This window comes from Pseudorca crassidens, chromosome 5, assembly GCF_039906515.1.
Source record: "Pseudorca crassidens isolate mPseCra1 chromosome 5, mPseCra1.hap1, whole genome shotgun sequence".
NCBI lineage: Eukaryota > Metazoa > Chordata > Mammalia > Artiodactyla > Delphinidae > Pseudorca > Pseudorca crassidens.
This window is the reverse complement of record NC_090300.1, coordinates 65733929-65751271: the sequence shown is the minus strand read 5'-3', so window position 1 is coordinate 65751271 and position 17343 is coordinate 65733929. Positions and strand designations below refer to the sequence as shown.

Below are 17343 nucleotides of genomic sequence, written 5' to 3'. Positions count from 1 at the left end.
GTGTCAGCATGTGTGTATTCCGCATGCTCGAACACATAGGACTGTACCCACAAAAAATACAAACTGAACCAAACATTGATAAATACATATAAAAATCACATATTTACATCAGCCTGTATGGAGATAGACAAGCCAGACAGAGAAATGCTTCAAAAGTAAGTCAGGAGATTGATGAGTGGATGTGGGGCTTTTGGTGGGAGGAGGGGAGAGGGTGTGGATGAGAGATGGGGTAGTCCAGAATGCCTGCCCAGGTGCCCACACATGAACATACATGAACAGGGATGGCGTCTTTGCCCATCTGGGAGAATGATTTCCTACAGCAGGCTGGCTTCCCATCCCACCCCAGAAGGAGAGGAAGAGGATGATAGATTGGATAGTATATAACAAAGTACTCAGTTTGTTTTGTTGGGAGGGAGTGCTTGAAATTAGTTGGAGATAAAATTAACTGACAGTAGTGAAGCTGATTTGACCATCAAAGAAGGAAGACAGAGTCGCCTTGCCCTCAGTGTCCACAGTAGCTGCTTGTGAACAGAGACCACTACAAAATTTATAAATGACTTTCAATCTCACCGTCAGGACTTTGCTTCAGAATTTAGGAAAGTGGTGGCAAAAAGAAAGCTGTAGCATCAAGATGGTAAACTTGAAAACTGAGAGGAATTGCAATTTGCATGTTAAATTTAGAAGGGGGAAGATAAGGCGGAGAAAGAGCAGAGGGAGAAGCAGATATAGGAGAGAGGACCAGAGAGTAGAGCATGTATTATTAGTTTTGGGGAAAAGAAGACTGAAACGAGTACAAGAGAAACTGGGAGATGGTGGGAGCAAAAGAGACCCAAAGAGAGAAGTGTTAGTGAAGTCATGAAAGGAGAAACAGGTTTGATAACTGCTACTTAATACCTAACACAGTTGAAGCATATCAACATAGTGCCATGCTTGACTTGTTAGCTTTCTGTAGAAGGTAGGTTTCCTCACAGACCCTGTACAGGCCCTGTCCCATGAATTCAGACACACCACAGGCTGTGTGTTCTGAAACCAGTGAGCATCTATGCAAGGCCTGGGCAGCTAGAGAGGTGAGGTGGAATCCTGATTTAGTTCCTGCTGGCCACGAGATCGGGGCAAGCGACCCAACTTCTCTGTGCCCCATGGTAATTCCCGACTGGAAGGGTGCAGTGAGGGCTGACTACAGAGCAGTAACATGTGTGAGGTGCTGAGCACGGCGCCTCATGGACTGGGTGGACAGCTGTCATCCTCACGCCACTGTGGGCTACAGAAAGCTCTCTCTTGGTGAGCTGGTCTTCATGCTATATCCCATCATCATCATTGCTATAAAAGGACCGGCTGTGTTTCACATCTTTAGAGATACATTTTCTTTTAATACAGCATCAGCAGTTAAAACAATGCAACAACTCCTTGGCTGTCTCCTCTTCCTCCTTTACTGCCCACCAGCCCCTCCTACCCCCACATGTATCCTTCTGGGTATTCTTTTCTCACCACACTTGCTGCTTGGTGATCTCATCCATTGCCTTTAATCCATGATTTATATTTCTAGTCTAGATTCTGAGCTCCAAACTTGAGTGTCTTCACTTAAGTGTCACATCAGTCGTAAGCTTAGCAGGTCTAAAATGGAATATTCAAATACATTTTTGTGAAATGGTGAATGGGTGGGTGTTGGATGACCCCCAAGGGCCAGAATCCTCCTTCTTCTCGCCAGTGGACCCAGCCCAGGGTGTTTGTTATGTGTCAATAACAGTCAGTGGCATTATGTCACTGTATAAATATCTGTGGATCTGTTTTCCCTACTCTTTTGAGAGTCCTCAGACCTCTTGAGGATGGAGATCACATCCTAGTCATCTCCAGTTCCCTTGAAGAAGCCTCCCACAATGCCTTGCATGGAGTGAATATGTATTAATGGCTGGTTGAATTGAATTTTTGCTGAACGCTTCCCACATTCATCAAAAGTTCAAACTTTCGGTCCAAGAAGCCTCATCTACAGTACAATGGCCCCAGTGTACTTCTCCCTCGATGCCAACAAGGCCCAAATGCTGACATTGGAGGCACACTAGCCCCTTTCCTACAGCTCCTGCTTCTGCTCCTGTGGTTTGGCACCATTCACCAGCCTCCCTCAATTCCAGGATCTTGGCAGTTGGATGAAACCATACTAGGTATACCCAGAGCTGGAAGATGAAGGGAACTGACAGCACAAAGAGGTACTCACCCACAGGCCATTCTAAGAACCCATTTTGTTCCTTTCTCTTCACTTCTGCATGGGGGGAGGGACCTCCTCAACTCATCATCTCCTTCCACATCAATACATAGGGGCATCTCTCATGGGCCCCTATAACCCTCAGTAGGGGTCCCACAGGGACAGGGACAGTCTTGCTGGGACAGGCCCTGCTTGCTGGGACCCTTCTTGGTGCAGTAGAGCTGTACTGTGGATTGAGTGGGCCTCACTCGGGGGAGGGAGTGGGGGAAGAAGACTGGCAGGTGGGAGTGAGGCTGGCACAGGTTTCCTTTCCATGCTGCAAATGCTCAAACAGCCCCTGTGACAGTGACCTGGTACCAACTCCCTGCCATTAGATCCCTCAGCATTTCTTCTCCCCTCTCCACCTGCAGATCATATATCCACTTTCACACTCCCAGGGCCATACAACATTCTGTGCAGGTTCCGAGGGGCTGCCTCTAAGTCTACCTTTTTCTCCCCAAGCTAGGAGCATATATCCAAATTGAGTGAACGAGTGATAGTTGTGTAGGGACAATCTTGAATTCTACCTGATTAACACTTAACTTTTAAAAGACAATTGGTACCATCCTGCCCACAGTTATCTAAACTGAGAAAAACTATTTGGATCCTGTGAGGGGTGGTACAGAGGAAAAAAAGAAAATTACAGCACATGGAGATGTTCAGAAAACAGTTGTTGACTATGACATGGGGGCTACGTGCCTGGCCCAGATGCAATCATTTGAGTTAGAAATTTTGCACTTAAGTTTGGTTGTGCTGATATTTAAGGGACAACTAAAATCTAATTCTCTATTACCCTTTTCTTAATAGTTAATAATTACTAAGTGCTCATTGCCTGCTTTATGGAGCATACATGCTTCAAATCCTACTCAAATTAATTCTAAAAGGCAGTTATAGTCCTGCCTGAGATTTATATTGAGTATTATTTAAAATATGGACCATTAGTTAGGAATTAAAAATAGCTACAGTGAGATTTTTCTTATAACAGCACTTTTCAAAAGCCAATTCTAAAGTTCTTGACAAACCATGTGCTCTGAAAAAATATACATTTCATGAATCAGTCTTGATTGGTCTAATGGTCTAAGGACATAAAACCCAATATTAATTAACACCTATTTGATCCTGCAGATATAGGGCTAAGGAATCCTAGAAAGAGCAATATCTCTGAGAAATATGTTTCTAGCATAATAAACAAACAAACCCTCTTGGGAGGAAAGGAATTAATAGAATAATAGGATATCTGCTGGTAGATCTAGATACAAATAGGTCTGCAAAAAGGTACACAGGGTAAAGAAAGCAGTGTGTCTTTTCATCAATTTTTGATCTTTGACTATTTTATACACTTTTTGTTTTAATCTTTGGGGATTTCCTTTTTTGCAATAGATTTCCCTTTGCATGAGGCAGAAGCTTATTAACTGTTTCACAATTTCTTTTCCTTATGGGAGGATTATCAGGTTACTGGATACTCCTGTTGGAATTAGTACCAGTACTACCCCTTCCCATGAATTGAGGTAGTAATGGTTTTCCTATCAGCAGTATTCCAGGAGTCTACTTGGTACCAGAAATCTCTCCCATGAAGTTTTGTTATGTTTGGATTGCACATGTGCGGATACACCGTGGCTCTGAGATTTGATCCAGGTTCCTAGGCATCCTAGGCATAAATGGCTGATGGTCTGAGCCACCCCTTTTTTCTCCAACCTGCTTCCCTGTGTCCTTACTGTGCAGGCCCTGTCCCTTACAGAGCCATGCTGCAGAGTCAGAATATTGGTACTGTTTCAGTGGACTGACATTCACCCTTGGCACGTCAATTCCCCTGTCTCTAGTTTTAGAGCTCGAAGACCTGGACCTGACCTCTTTCTGGCAGCACCAAGTCAGCAGTTTGACCTCAATCAAGTTACTTAATGCTCTGAGTCCCAATTTCCTCTTCTGTGAAATGAGAATAGCAATTAGTGCCTGCTCCTGCTTACAGAATTGGTGTCTGTTCCTTAAATCTACCTTCATCCATTCCATAAACATTTATTGAGAATTTCCTACTTGTAAGGCATGGGGACAAGGGATGGATGATAGGACATCTGCCCTGCAGAAGCTCTTTGTCAGGTGTTGAATGGATCAAGGAAGATGATATGCACATTTAAAAAAATAACTTTACTTCACATCATGAGGTTAGCTATTATTTTAAAAATGGAAACTAATATGTGTTGATGAGGATGTGGAGAAACTGGAACCCTGGTGCCTTGCTGGTGGAAATGTAAAATGGTACACAATATCGTGGTTCCTCAAAAAGTTAAAAATAGAATTACCTTATAATTTAGCAATTCTCCTTCTGTAATTTCCATCTGTAATTCTACCCAAAGGGAGTAAAAGCAATGACTCAACAAAGATTTGCAAACCAATGTTCACAATAGCCAAAAGGTGGAAACAACCCAAATGGCCATCAACAAGTGAATGGGTAAATGAAATATGGTCTAGGGCTTCCCTGGTGGCGCAGTGGTTGAGAGTCCGCCTGCTGATGCAGGGGACACGGGTTCGTGCCCCGGTCCAGGAAGATCCCACATGCCGCGGAGAGGCTGGGCCTGTGAGCCATGGCCGCTGAGCCTGCGCATCCGGAGCCCGTGCTGCGCAACGGGAGAGGTCACAACAGTGAGAGGCCCGCGTACAGCCAAAAAAAAATGGTCCATACAAACAATGGAAGATATTTAGCCTTAAACAGGAATGAAATCTGACACATGCTACATCATGGATGAACTTTGAATACATTATGTTAAGTGAAATAAGCCAGACGCAAAAGGACAAATTTTGTATGATTCCACTTATACGAGGTACCTAGGCAAAATCATAGAGACAGAAGGTAGAGTGGAAGTTACCAGGGCCTGGTGGGAGGAAGGAATGCAGAGTTAGTGTTTAATGGGTACAGAGTTTCAGTTTGGATTGATGGAAAAGTTCTGGTGATGGTTGCACAACATTGTGACTGTATTTTAATGCCACTTAAAAATTGTTTAAATGGTAAATTTTATGTTATGTATATTTTACCACAATTTTTAAAAAATTGGGGGAATTCCCTGAGTCCAGTGGTTAAGGACTCCACACTTTCACTGCCCAGGGCCTGGCCAGGTTCAATCCCTGGTTGGGGAAACTAAGATCCCACAAGCCACGTGGCATGGCCAAAAAAAAAAAAAATTATAATCCCTAAAATGCTACACAAATGCAGGTTTGTTAACTTGAATTAGGATTAATGGGATTTGGTTTATAATCAGCCCCTCTTTTAAAAAGTGCAGTATGTGTGAAATTACTTTGTCATTATTTATTATGTGATATTGAAGAGTGAGCCAGATAAACTTTAGTGATTACTTATGCCCCATCCTTCTCTAAAAAGAATTTAAGGTTGTTTACCCTAAACACATCAGAGTAATGAGATCAAATCCAATTAACATCAGACAAAATATAGAAACTAAGATATAAAAGTGGAGAAGACAGAACAGATGGCTTATCAGCAACTGAGCAAAACTTTCAACTGTTAGCCTTCCAGGAGACAGAGAACGGTTTATATTCATCAGACCTTTTATTAATGCTTAAAATATCACTGATTTCAACAAGGTCATTGTATGGGTCCATAGTGTTTCATGTTGTTACCATTTATAGTTCTGGGAATTTATTAAGCAATTATGCAACACCTAACCAAAACAGAAGAAGCATGTGAAACTAAGAACATGTTTTCCTAAGTCTGAACCCTCAGGACCTATTCAGTGCTGAATGAAACGGGCTCCTGGACCTTTCTCGTCCCCGTTGGCCAACTCAGTCTCCTGAACCTTCCCCTCGGCTCCTGCATGGAGTCTTACCGTAGCCTGGAGTGACAGCCGTCTCCTCCATCCGGCTCCCCCTGACTCCCACACTTCCCACCCAGACCCTGCCCCAGCACCTGGTTCCCACAAGGCCCTGGGTGTAGCCACGACTCCTAGCCCTGCTCCTGTTTCCTTCCTCCTGGAACACCCTCCTGTCTTGCTGCAAGTCTGCACCTCTTACACAAGACAGTCCAGATCTCGCCTCCACCAAGACCCCTCCAGCCCATGCTGATTCCTTCTCCTTGCCGTCCTATTGTACATGCAGTCACACATTCAGTGTTTAGTTAATTGAGGGTGTAAATGGACAGAAAATCTTACGACCTTTGCTTCTTTTCTTATGAGAAATGAGAAGCAAGGTGTGATTAGACCAAAGACCACATCATACATTTTATTTAAAATGATTTATTTACGTCGGAGTATTACTTAGCCATAAAAAGAAGCGAAATTGAGTTATTTGTAGTGAGGTGGATGGACCTAGAGACTGTAATACAGAGTGAAGTAAGAAAGAGAAAAACAAATACCGTATGCTAACACATATATCTGGAATCTTAAAAAAAAAAAGGGTTCTGAAGAACCTAGGGGCAGGACAGGAATAAAGATGCAGACGTAGAGAATGGACTTGGGGACGTAGGGAGGGGGAAGGGTAAGCTGGGACGAAGTGAGAGAGTGGCATGGACATATATACCTACCAAATGTAAAACAGATAGCTAGTGGGAAGCAGCCGCATAGCACAGGGAGATCAGCTTGGTGCTTTGTGACCACCTAGCGGGGTGGGATAGGGAGGGTGGGAGGGAGACGCAAGAGGGAGGGGATATGGGGATGTGTGTATATGTATAGCTGATTCGCTTTGTTATACAGCAGAGGCTAACACACCATTGTGAAACAATTATACTCCAATAAAGATGTTAAAAATAAATTTTTAAAAATGATGTATTTATAGAGTGACCTATGAGAGCCAGTAGGGATACTCAGGATGATCTAATTCAGCCTTTTGACACATGAAGAAATGGAGACCCTGAGAAAGAAAATGTCTTGCTCAAAGTTACCCTGCATATTAGAAGCAGAAATAGACTTGGAAACCTATTTTCGTGAAACCCAGTATTTTTATATCACCATGCTAGTTTCATTTTAATTTGTGTTTTATTTCATAATCAGCAAACAGGACTTTAGATGCACCCCAAACATAGGCCAAGAGGAGCAACATAATGTAGTGGGAAGAACACGGACTTTGCCAAAGCCAGAGACCTTGGACAAGTCAGTGCATGGCCCTGGAGCTTTCTTTTTCCATCTGTAATATAAGGATTAACTGATGGTCTTTAAGTTTATATCTGCTTCTGGCATTTTATGAATGTACTAGACTGTTGGCCCAGCCCCACCAAAGAATTTACAAGTACTGGGAGAGCATACATCGCTCACCTTTGCTCCCTCCTCCACACTGTCGTCCTTGGCCTGGGACAGTTCCCTGTCCTTGTCCCCTTGCTTGCTTTTTTCAAAACTCTGATTAAACTTCACTCAACTCAAAATCGGCAGTGTCCCCTCCCTTCTGTGCTCCTGACTCCTCTGGCTACCTGGTACCTATCACTCTGCACAGGAGTCACTGATTTTCTTGTCTCTGCCATTAGACTATGAACTCCTTAAGGCCTGGCATTTTGGTACATTTCTCTGTCCCAAGTGCCTGTCATGGTGCCTGGCTCATAATAGGGAGCTAGTACACGCTTGGTAAATGGATCTAATGGTTTTTGTCTGGGAAGCAAGGATAAGACTGTGGTACTAATTTCACCTGAAGCTGTTGGAAAGAGTTTTCATGGAAAAGGGAGAAATGGAACTTTCAGGAATGACTAGAATTTGAAAAGAAGTATAAAATAATGATACCATTGGCCTAACTAAAGGGGGGTAGGTGGCTCAAAGGAATGGATCAGCTCAGTGTTACTTAGCCAAATAAGGGAACATCCGCATTAGAATCATGTGGGGTGCTTGTGAAAATTACAGATTCTACCTCTGTATTTCATCCATTGCTCCCCATTCTGAATCTGTGGCTCTGTACTTACCTTTTGAGCAAGCCCCCTAGGAAGATTCTTTTCACATGAATGGAGAGTCTTGAAATCCTGGGAGGAATATTGACAGTTGTGGGCAACTGAAAGCTATTTTAAGTTTTTGAAGAGGGAGAATGATGGCATAATGGACTTGAAGCTTTAGGAAGGGAATAGACTGGAGGTCTGTAAAATAGATTGATCTGAGTGAGATCTCAGAGGCAAGAGTGAGCGGCTAGGAGTACACCAATGTATTCAAGATGAGAAGGCTCGGGAGTTTGCTCTGTATTGGTGGCGTCGGCAATGGAGAATAAGCAGGGACTCCAAGAGGTGTGTTCAGAGATGAAAAGATGAGGCTTGGTGACAGATTGAATGTAAGCGATAATGGCAGGGAGGAGTTTGCAATGACAACTGTGTTTTAGGGACCCTAGAGTTATGACCCTTCCACAGATATGCATGCTGTTTCTGTCTGATGAGTTCTATTTCAGCCTGAGGTAATGAGGTGTCTGGGAGGCATCCAGGTGAAGACGTATGTAGACCATTGGCAACATGGGCTTGAGCATGACCAAAAGTCTGGCAGGAAAATGATCATGTGGGAGAGTCAACAGCGTGAGGGAAGAGGAGGGAAGGAAGTCTGGAAACCTGAGTTCAGACCTTGGGGGAGCAGCAACATTAGACACAAGGAGGAAGATGAAGCAAGGAAGGAATAGAGAAGAAACAGAGAGGTGGGTGGTGAATGAAGATTGAATAATAAAGAGAAACCAAAGGAAGAGAAAGGTTTAAGATGAGTATCCATTACATCAGATGCTCTAGGGTTTGAAACGGATGAGAATAGACCTTTCCATTTGGCAAAGAGAGTATTAGATGAAAACTAGCTTTTTTAAAGTGAAAATCTATAATACTTTCTGACGCGAGTGATATGATAGAATACAAGGAGTAAATGAAATCTCTTGACGGCAAATTGTATTGACAGGTAATGAGCAAAAATATATTTCTAACAGACTGGTTTCCAAAAGGATACTCTTCTATTGGAGAGCTGGGAAATTGGGGAGGGGGCGAGGGGCAAGGGTTAAAAGGGGGAACAGATTAAGGTGTGTGGGCAAAGAAGAAACTTATCAGGAGATCCTAACATGTACATACTACATTAATGATCTTGCTTACCAAATAGGGCTGCATTCATTTTTTTAAAAGGCTTTCCTTTCTTGCCTCTCGCTTACGGTATCATCTTAAACAAACACGAGCTGTCATATAGGATGGAACCAGATCTCCAAAGCTCTTTTTTTATGCTACCTTGAAATATGGCTTCAGAGAAGAAACAGTCCCTTAAAACACATTATGCCTCCATTTTCTCCTTAATGACCTGGGGGTATGGGTGAGGGGAGAACCACTTTTACATGTAAAACAAAGCCAGAGTATACATTTAGTGTAGACTACATTCGTGCGGGCTGATCTGGCGTTGTGAACCCCATCCTAATTACAGTGTTCCACCTCTGGGTAGATGTCCACCAGGGCATAAGTTGCTCTAGGTGTTTAAGGTTTTAAAATGACTTGAGTACTCCCGATGTTTTCTGTTTTTTATCTACATTATATATACTTGATGACTTTAGATATTAAATCCTTGATTTTTTTTCTGTGAACAAAGTTATGTGCTTTGGAATAATAAAGCAGGCAATCGTCAGCTAGAATCATCGATTCTCTCCCATTTTATAAAGTTATTTGAAAGGAAAACAAAGGAGAAGAAAGATAAAAGAATGGTTAACAGTGGTATGAGAACTTTTTTTTTTTAATCTGAACAGAAATGAAGGCTACCAGTGTTCAGGAGACTTTCTATTGTTGGAGTTTTATCCATTGCCTCAAATAAGTAAAATGAAGCAGTTGGAACTGGGATATGACCTGACAAGGGACTTTTTTCTTCTGAGTTGTGGATTTTTTCTTGTGTCAGATTCGTAAAGACTCCTAGGGGTCTCTAAGTTCTTATATTAACTGTTGGATGATAAGATTGATTTCTGCCCACCACCTAGTTGTTTCTGCCTTGTGACTTCATTTAGTCGTCAACACATTCTTAAACAGCCTTGCCAAGTTGCTTAAGCCCAGTGCTTCACGGAGACATAAGAGGCTGGCTGTACTCTGGCTTTCTATGAATGCTTAACTGTTGCTGTGGTCGTACTTTATGTCATGGCTTATAGAAACAGACTGGTATTGAGGCCTATATTTCCTTCTGACATAGTAACTATCATCATTTCAGGATGATTTACAAAAAGCAAAGGAACCTCTTAACTCAGAGACACCGTTAAGCTAAATATGATCTTAGAGTAACGTTTTTGGTAGAATTATACTTCTTACAATTGTATCCTTGGTCAATGGCTATCCTTTATCAGTCTTGCCTTATAACAAGCATTTATAAATAGATATGGAAATTGTCATTTTTAAGAAAGAATAATTGTTGAGCTATAAAATAGGTAGATTATAGCATTTATTTATATCTCTCAAATGGGGTTTATATGTCATTACCTCCAGTAACATTCATTTTAAAACGTCATGTAAACTATTTTTTTTTAATTAGAAAAGCAGTGGATGTTTAAAGTTTTTGTTTAAATCAAAGATTGAAAAAGGGTGCAGAATAAAATGTAAAAATTCTCCTCTATTTCTAGTCTTCAGTATCACTTTCTAAAAGCAATCACTGTTAACAATGTTTTTTTAATTTATTTTTTATTGAAGTATAGTTGAATTACAATGTTGTGTTAATTACTGCTGTACAGCAAAGTGACTCAGTTATACATATATATATATACATTCTTTTTCATAGTCTCTTCCATCATGGTTTATCACAGGATATTGAGTATATTTCCCCAAGGTCCTAGTGCTATACAGTAGAACCTTGCTATTTATCCATTCTACATATACCGGTTTGCATCTGCTAATCCCAAACTCCCACCCCTACCCTCTCCCACCCCCCTTGTTAACAATGTTTTAAGTTTCTTTGCATGAATTTTCTAAGCATATACAATTTTACATATATGTATGCATATACGCTCATTTTACACATAGTATAAATTTTATACAAATAGTCACTCTGCAAACTGTTGTACATCTTGGTTATTTTTTTAAATTCACTTAAAATACATTGACTGTGTCATGTCAGCATGATTCAGTCAGCTTCATTCTTTTTAAAAACTGCATAGCATTTCATTATATGTATGTACCATAATTTAAGTAATTTCCAGTTTATATCTGGTTGTTGTCGTTCTATTGTTCTAATTACAAACAATGAACGTACTTAGAAGTGAAATTACTGAGTCAAGGAGCATGTGTTTTAAATTTTGGTGAGATATTTCCAAGTTATCTTGCACAAATCTGTACTTTCACCAATGTTATCCGAGTGTGTTTCCATATCTTCATCTGCCGGTCTTCCTTTGAGGTTTGCAATGTCTGCCATATTATAGAAGTTGAAAATTGTACTTCTTTTTAATATGTTTTTGTTGGATTCATATATATTGAGCATTTTTTTCATAAGACTAATAGCCATTTATGTATTTGTGTGAATTTCCTACATTGTGTCCTTTATTTGTCCCTTGTCATACCCATTCTTATGAGAGGAAAAGAAACTCTTTTCTAGGGTAGGCTACTGTTTAATAGATAATCCACCAACAGCTCACAGGAAACCATAAATGTATATATTCTACATGTGAACAGTTGTACTGATTCACTTGGAGGCCTGAAAGAAAGCCCTAAAAAAAGTATGGCCACACAGCCTGAGGAGAGAAAGAAAGCAGTCTGTCTGGTGATAGATGTGGGGACTGGCCTCACTCTTTCTATTAGTTTTCTATTGCTGCATCAAAAAATGACCGCAAGCTTAGCAGCTCAGCCCACAACTGCCCTGGGACAGGAGTCCAGGCATAACAAGATTGGCTTTTTGCTCAAGTCCCACTGATAAAATCAAGGTGTTGGCCAGTTGCGCTTCTTAGAAGGTATCCTCTTAGGAGTTCATATGGTTGTGGCTGAATTCAGTACCTTGCAACCGCAGACTAGTGCTTCTGTTTCCTTGCTGACTGTCTTCTGGGGGCCATTTGGCCCCTAGAGGCTGCCTGCCTTCCTTGCCACATGCCCTCCCCCCATCTCCAAACCCAGCAAAGGAGAATCTCCCTTGTGCTAACGCCTTCACATGCTTCTAATCTCTCTGACTTTTAGACCCAGACCTAAAGGGTCCATGAGATGAGGATGTGCCCAACCTGGTAATCTACCTATCTTAAGGGCAACTGATTTGGAACAAAACCGAATGACAAAATACTTTCCCAGCAGCACTTAAGTTAGTGTTTGATTGACTAACTGGGAGGATGTGTGTGTGTGTACCAGGGACCAGAAATCTTGGGGGCCGTGTTAGAATTCTGCCTACCACACCTCCCACCTGCCTTTCTCAGGGGAAGCAGACAGAGCTCATGTCTTCTGGCTGAGGAACTCAATCACACGGAGACATGGAATGCCAGAGGAAGGGAGCAGGAAACCACATGTGCAACGTAGGGATCAGGTAGACCTTCCTGACCAAGGATCCCAACCTGGTATTTCTGACTCCAGTGTCTGCCCTCTTGACCCCCTTGCTATGGCTCACAAACAGATCATTCTCTGGCTACATAAATGGATTTTGAGTCGTTTAACTTTGCCATTTCTTCTCATGCCAGTGTGATCAGAGTGTGCTTTTGTGAGATGTTGGCCTTGGGTGTTCAACAGAACGGAATGAACTGACCACAACCTAAGTAGATGAGCCACTAAGGGGAACTGTATTGATGACCATTATTCTAGAAGAATTCTAAAACACTGCTTCCCGCCCCCACCCCACCTCTGTCTCTCTCTTTCTTTCATCTTCCCACCTGCTGCTGATTTAGGCGCATTATACGTGACTTGCTTGAGACGGAAGAGACTTATATAAAAGAGATTAAAAACATAATTGACGTAAGTAGATTTGGGGCGGGGGGACGTTAAGCATGTATTCAAACTGGAAAAGTTTTGTTGCAGATAGAAACTCAAAAGAGTTGCCATATGTCTCTAGAATCCCCACCAAAATTTCAGGTCTTGTAATATCACAAGTGTTTTTTTCAGTATGAATAAGAACGTTCTTATGACTATCGATTCATGTAACAAAATAACTTTCAACGGATTGTACCAATTCACATGATTCTAGCAGTGCCCACCTAGGTTCACCATATGCTTGCCAACAGTGGGTATGATAATTTAAATGTTTTTGATAAATAAATGAGAGAATTGTTTCTTATTGTTTTAAGTAGCATTTTTTGCTTGAGTGAAAATTTATATTTTCTCTATTTTCCTAAGGTAATAATCTTGAGAAATAAACTATATGTACAAAGTTATAATAGAAATTTTTTACAATAAAACATCAGAAGAAAACCAAATGTCCAGGGAATGGAATGGTTGATAAAGTCTTATATACATGCTAAATGATATATTATTCAACTGTTACAAAATAATTATTTTTAATAATATACAGCAACATTGAAATGAATGCTTGTAAGATTAAATTTAAAACAATGTATGTAGAAATTTATAAGAGTCTAAAATGCATATGGAAAAACAGACTACAAATTATATATGTACTGTGATTATAACCATATAAAACAGCTTTTTAAAAAAGTCATGAAGGAAATATAATAAGACAATAGTAATTGCATCAGGTCATAAAATAATGGGTAAGTTTTTTCCTTTCACATTTGACTTATGTGACGAATTTAAAAAATAGATTTGTTCTTCCTATAAAAATGCCATCTTATTATCATTGCCATTAAGCCATCTTCTTCTGAAGATAGACACATGAGGAAAATAATATCAGAAGAATGTTTTTGACGGAATGGCTTTCAGGACATGTGTGCCTTACTCCCCTATTATTAAAGTGGCTAAGTCAGATCATCTCTTATATGTTCCTGTTTGTAAAACCTACCCTGTTTCCACCTCTGCAGGGATATATCATTCCAATGGATTTTATTTGGCTGAAGCATCTAATTCCAGATGTTCTTCGGAATAACAAGGAATTTCTCTTTGGGAATATTAGAGAACTTTATGAATTTCACAACAGGTACATATTCATTCAAATTATCAGGGAAAATGGAAAATAAGAGAAGGATGGAAATCAGAATGATGGAATTTGGAGATGAAAGTTGCTTAGACATTTTTAGGCTTAATCAAGTAGTCCAGAGTCAGTGGATTGGATTGGGGTGGTATGGGATAAGAAGGATGCGAGAAGTGTCACAAGGTCCCCGAGGAAAAAGGGAAAAGACATTAATGGAGCATGTACGGGTGTCAGGCATCGATGTTGTACTCATTTGTGGGTTCCTTTCCTTATTTATCTACTCATGCATCAGCATTTACTGAGCACCTGTTCTGTGTCAGGCACTGTGTTCAGCATTGGGAATACAAAGTCGACCAAGACGCAAGTCCACATACCTATTATCGTAGCGGAGTGCTGGGAACCAGGGTGTTAGAAAATGCTAACTGGTCAGGGAATTGTCCTTTCAGCCCAGGTCTGCTTGGGTGTTGGGTTCTAGAGAATGAGAGAAGGAAGGGACTTTGGAAATCATGTTCCAACCCTTTCATTTTACAGATGACAAAACCACAAGTTGTTTACTAACTTTACTCACTCTAATGGCCCCAGGATCACACATCTAATGATAGGAGGGAAGAGACTGCTTGGTGAATTGAACTACAGTTGTTTCTTAGCCACATCTGTTGTCCATTGGTCAGACACAAGGCTGAAATGGAAATCCCACTTCTGCTTTCTCTGGAGGAGTTATGCAGCCTCTTTGAACCTCAGGTTTCACACTTACGAAACCCTGTCTTACAAGGTTTGGTGGAGGATTAAATGAGATATTGTTTGCAAAGCACTTAGCTTATGCCTGATTTATAGTCAGCTCTCCGTGATAGTTGTAGTGGCAGCAGCAACAGCAGTTCTTGTTAACATTACTATCATGTAGCAGGGATCTTCAGTGTATCCAGTCTGTCTGTGGCTGGTGCTTAGAATGACCAGAACTGGTATGAGTGGTTTCAGGGAATCCTAGCAATGTCACAGAATACATTGTTTTCTTCCAAATCAGCATGTTGAAGATGAGTCAAAAGCGGTAAAGCCTGGAAAACAGCATTTTTCTAAGCACCTCTTAAAACCTTATGTGATTTTACTTCAGAAAATTTTGTTAACCCCATACATGTAAAAATCAAAGCATTATTATCGTTTTCTTTCCCTAGGACTTTTCTAAAAGAATTGGAAAAATGCACTGAAAACCCTGAACTTCTGGCACGTTGCTTTCTCAAGAGAGTAAGTCTGTGCTCCCAATAACTCAAAATAACCGTGCGATTAAAGTCAGCCCTTAATTTTCTGTGTAATGGCAAGGGCAAATGGAAACACAAGGGGTCTAAAAACTTACATCTGCCTTTTGAATGCAAAGCGGGAGTCCTTTGCAGTACTTCAGCCTTTGTGAGCTGAGTCCAGTTTGACTGAGCTCACCCTGCTAGGTGGGAACGACTGTAAGCCTGGCTTCCTGCCAAGTCCTCTGAAATGGAAGACTGGCCCCCCAGACCCCTGAGGCAGAGGATCCTTCTCTGAATGACTAAGCTAACTGTTTTAGGGCAAGAATCATACAGCAGGCTTAAATTCTTCACTAAAGTTGTAGTAACACTCTCAAAAGAAGTACTAAACTGAAACTATAGAACATACATTTTCTTCCATTTTATTTTCTACGGCATCAAGGAAAGTTAGAAAATTTTAAGTCTACAGCCTGTCTTCCACTTAGCACCCCATTTGTGAACTTCCTGTCCTACAACATCGTATTTCTGTCTGCTTCCCTTCCCACCACACAGACCTCTCCCCTCTTGCCAGTTCTCCACCTGGCTTTGGGCAATAAATAGGCTGGCACTTTGGGCCAGTTGTGCTCCCTGGGAGCTGGCTCAGAGAAATGCCTTAGCCGGCATCATTCCCCACCAAGTGCCTCCTTCCTCCTTTGGAGATGAGCCCGGTGCCCTTTGCTTTCTAAACTTTTCCCATTTCTTCTCTCTCTCCCAACCGGCCCTTCCTTTCATTCTCTTGCTTGTTTTCTTTTTGTGAGCCTGAGACAATAGATCAAACAACTTAAGCATTTTTAAACAGCTCAAATGATGACTGATAAGTCTAAGAGCAGTACAGTAAGTCCCCTACCTACGAACCTTCAAGTTGCGAACTTTCAAAGATGCGAACATGCGTTCACGTGTCTGATAACGTAAGTTAGTTCACGTGTCTGGTGTACATTGTCACGTGCATGTATTCTCTGCAAGTGGTTGTGCTTTTGTGTGCTTTACTGTACAGTACTGTATAGAGTACAGTAGTACAGTATCTTTATTTCAAGCCCAGGATGTCTGGAAGCAAGCATAAAAGCAGCAGTGATGTAGTTGGTACTAAGATGCGCCGATGGAGAGGGTGTGGAGAAAAGGGAACCCTCTGGCACTGTTAGTGGGAATGCAAATTGATATAGCCACTATGGAGAACAGTATGGAGATTCCTTAAAAAACTAAAAGTAGAGCTACCGTACCACCCAGCAATCCCACTACTGGGCATATACCCTGAGAAAACCATAATTCAAAAAGAGTCATGTACCACAATGTTCATTGCAGCTCTATTTACAATAGCCAGGACATGGAAGCAACCTAAGTGTCCATTGACAGATGAATGGATAAAGAAGATGTGGCACATATATACAATGGAATATTACTCAGCCATAAAAAGAAACGAAATTGAGTTATTTGTAGTGAGGTGGATGGACCTAGAGTCTGTCATACAGAGTGAAGTAAGTCAGAAAGAGAAAAACAAATACCGTATGCTAACACATATATATGGAATCTAAAAAAAAAAAAAATCATCATGAAGAACCTAGGGGCAGGATGGGAATAAAGACTCAGACCTACTAGAGAATGGACTTGAGGACATGGGGAGAGGTAGAGTAGGCTGGGACAAAGTGAGAGAGTGGCATGGACACATATACACCACCAAACGTAAAATAGATAGCTAGTGGGAAGCAGCCGCATAGCACAGGGAGTTCAGCTTGGTGCTTTGTGACCACCTAGAGGGGTGGGATAGGGAGTGTGGGAGGGAGGGAGATGCAGGAGGGAGGGAGATGCAAAAGGGAAGAGATATGGGGATATATGTATATGTATAGCTGATTCACTTTGTTATAAAGCAGAAACTAACACACAATTTTAAAGTAATTAT

At 41.2% G+C, this 17343-nt stretch overlaps 1 protein-coding gene across 7 annotated transcripts in view; it reads left to right on the top strand.

Moving 5' to 3' along the window:
- MCF2L2 (MCF.2 cell line derived transforming sequence-like 2) overlaps positions 1 to 17343 on the top strand; it is a 237329-nt gene that overhangs the window by 162301 nt on the left and 57685 nt on the right. For all 7 annotated transcript variants that reach the window (XR_010943598.1, XR_010943599.1, XM_067738173.1 and 4 more), the window contains 3 exons: positions 12986 to 13052; positions 14072 to 14187; positions 15351 to 15420. Coding sequence is in view for 5 of the 7 variants with exons in the window: in XM_067738173.1 (XP_067594274.1) it covers positions 12986 to 13052; positions 14072 to 14187; positions 15351 to 15420 (253 nt within the window). In the remaining 2 variants the exon portion in view is untranslated. The remainder of the gene's footprint in view (positions 1 to 12985; positions 13053 to 14071; positions 14188 to 15350; positions 15421 to 17343) is intronic.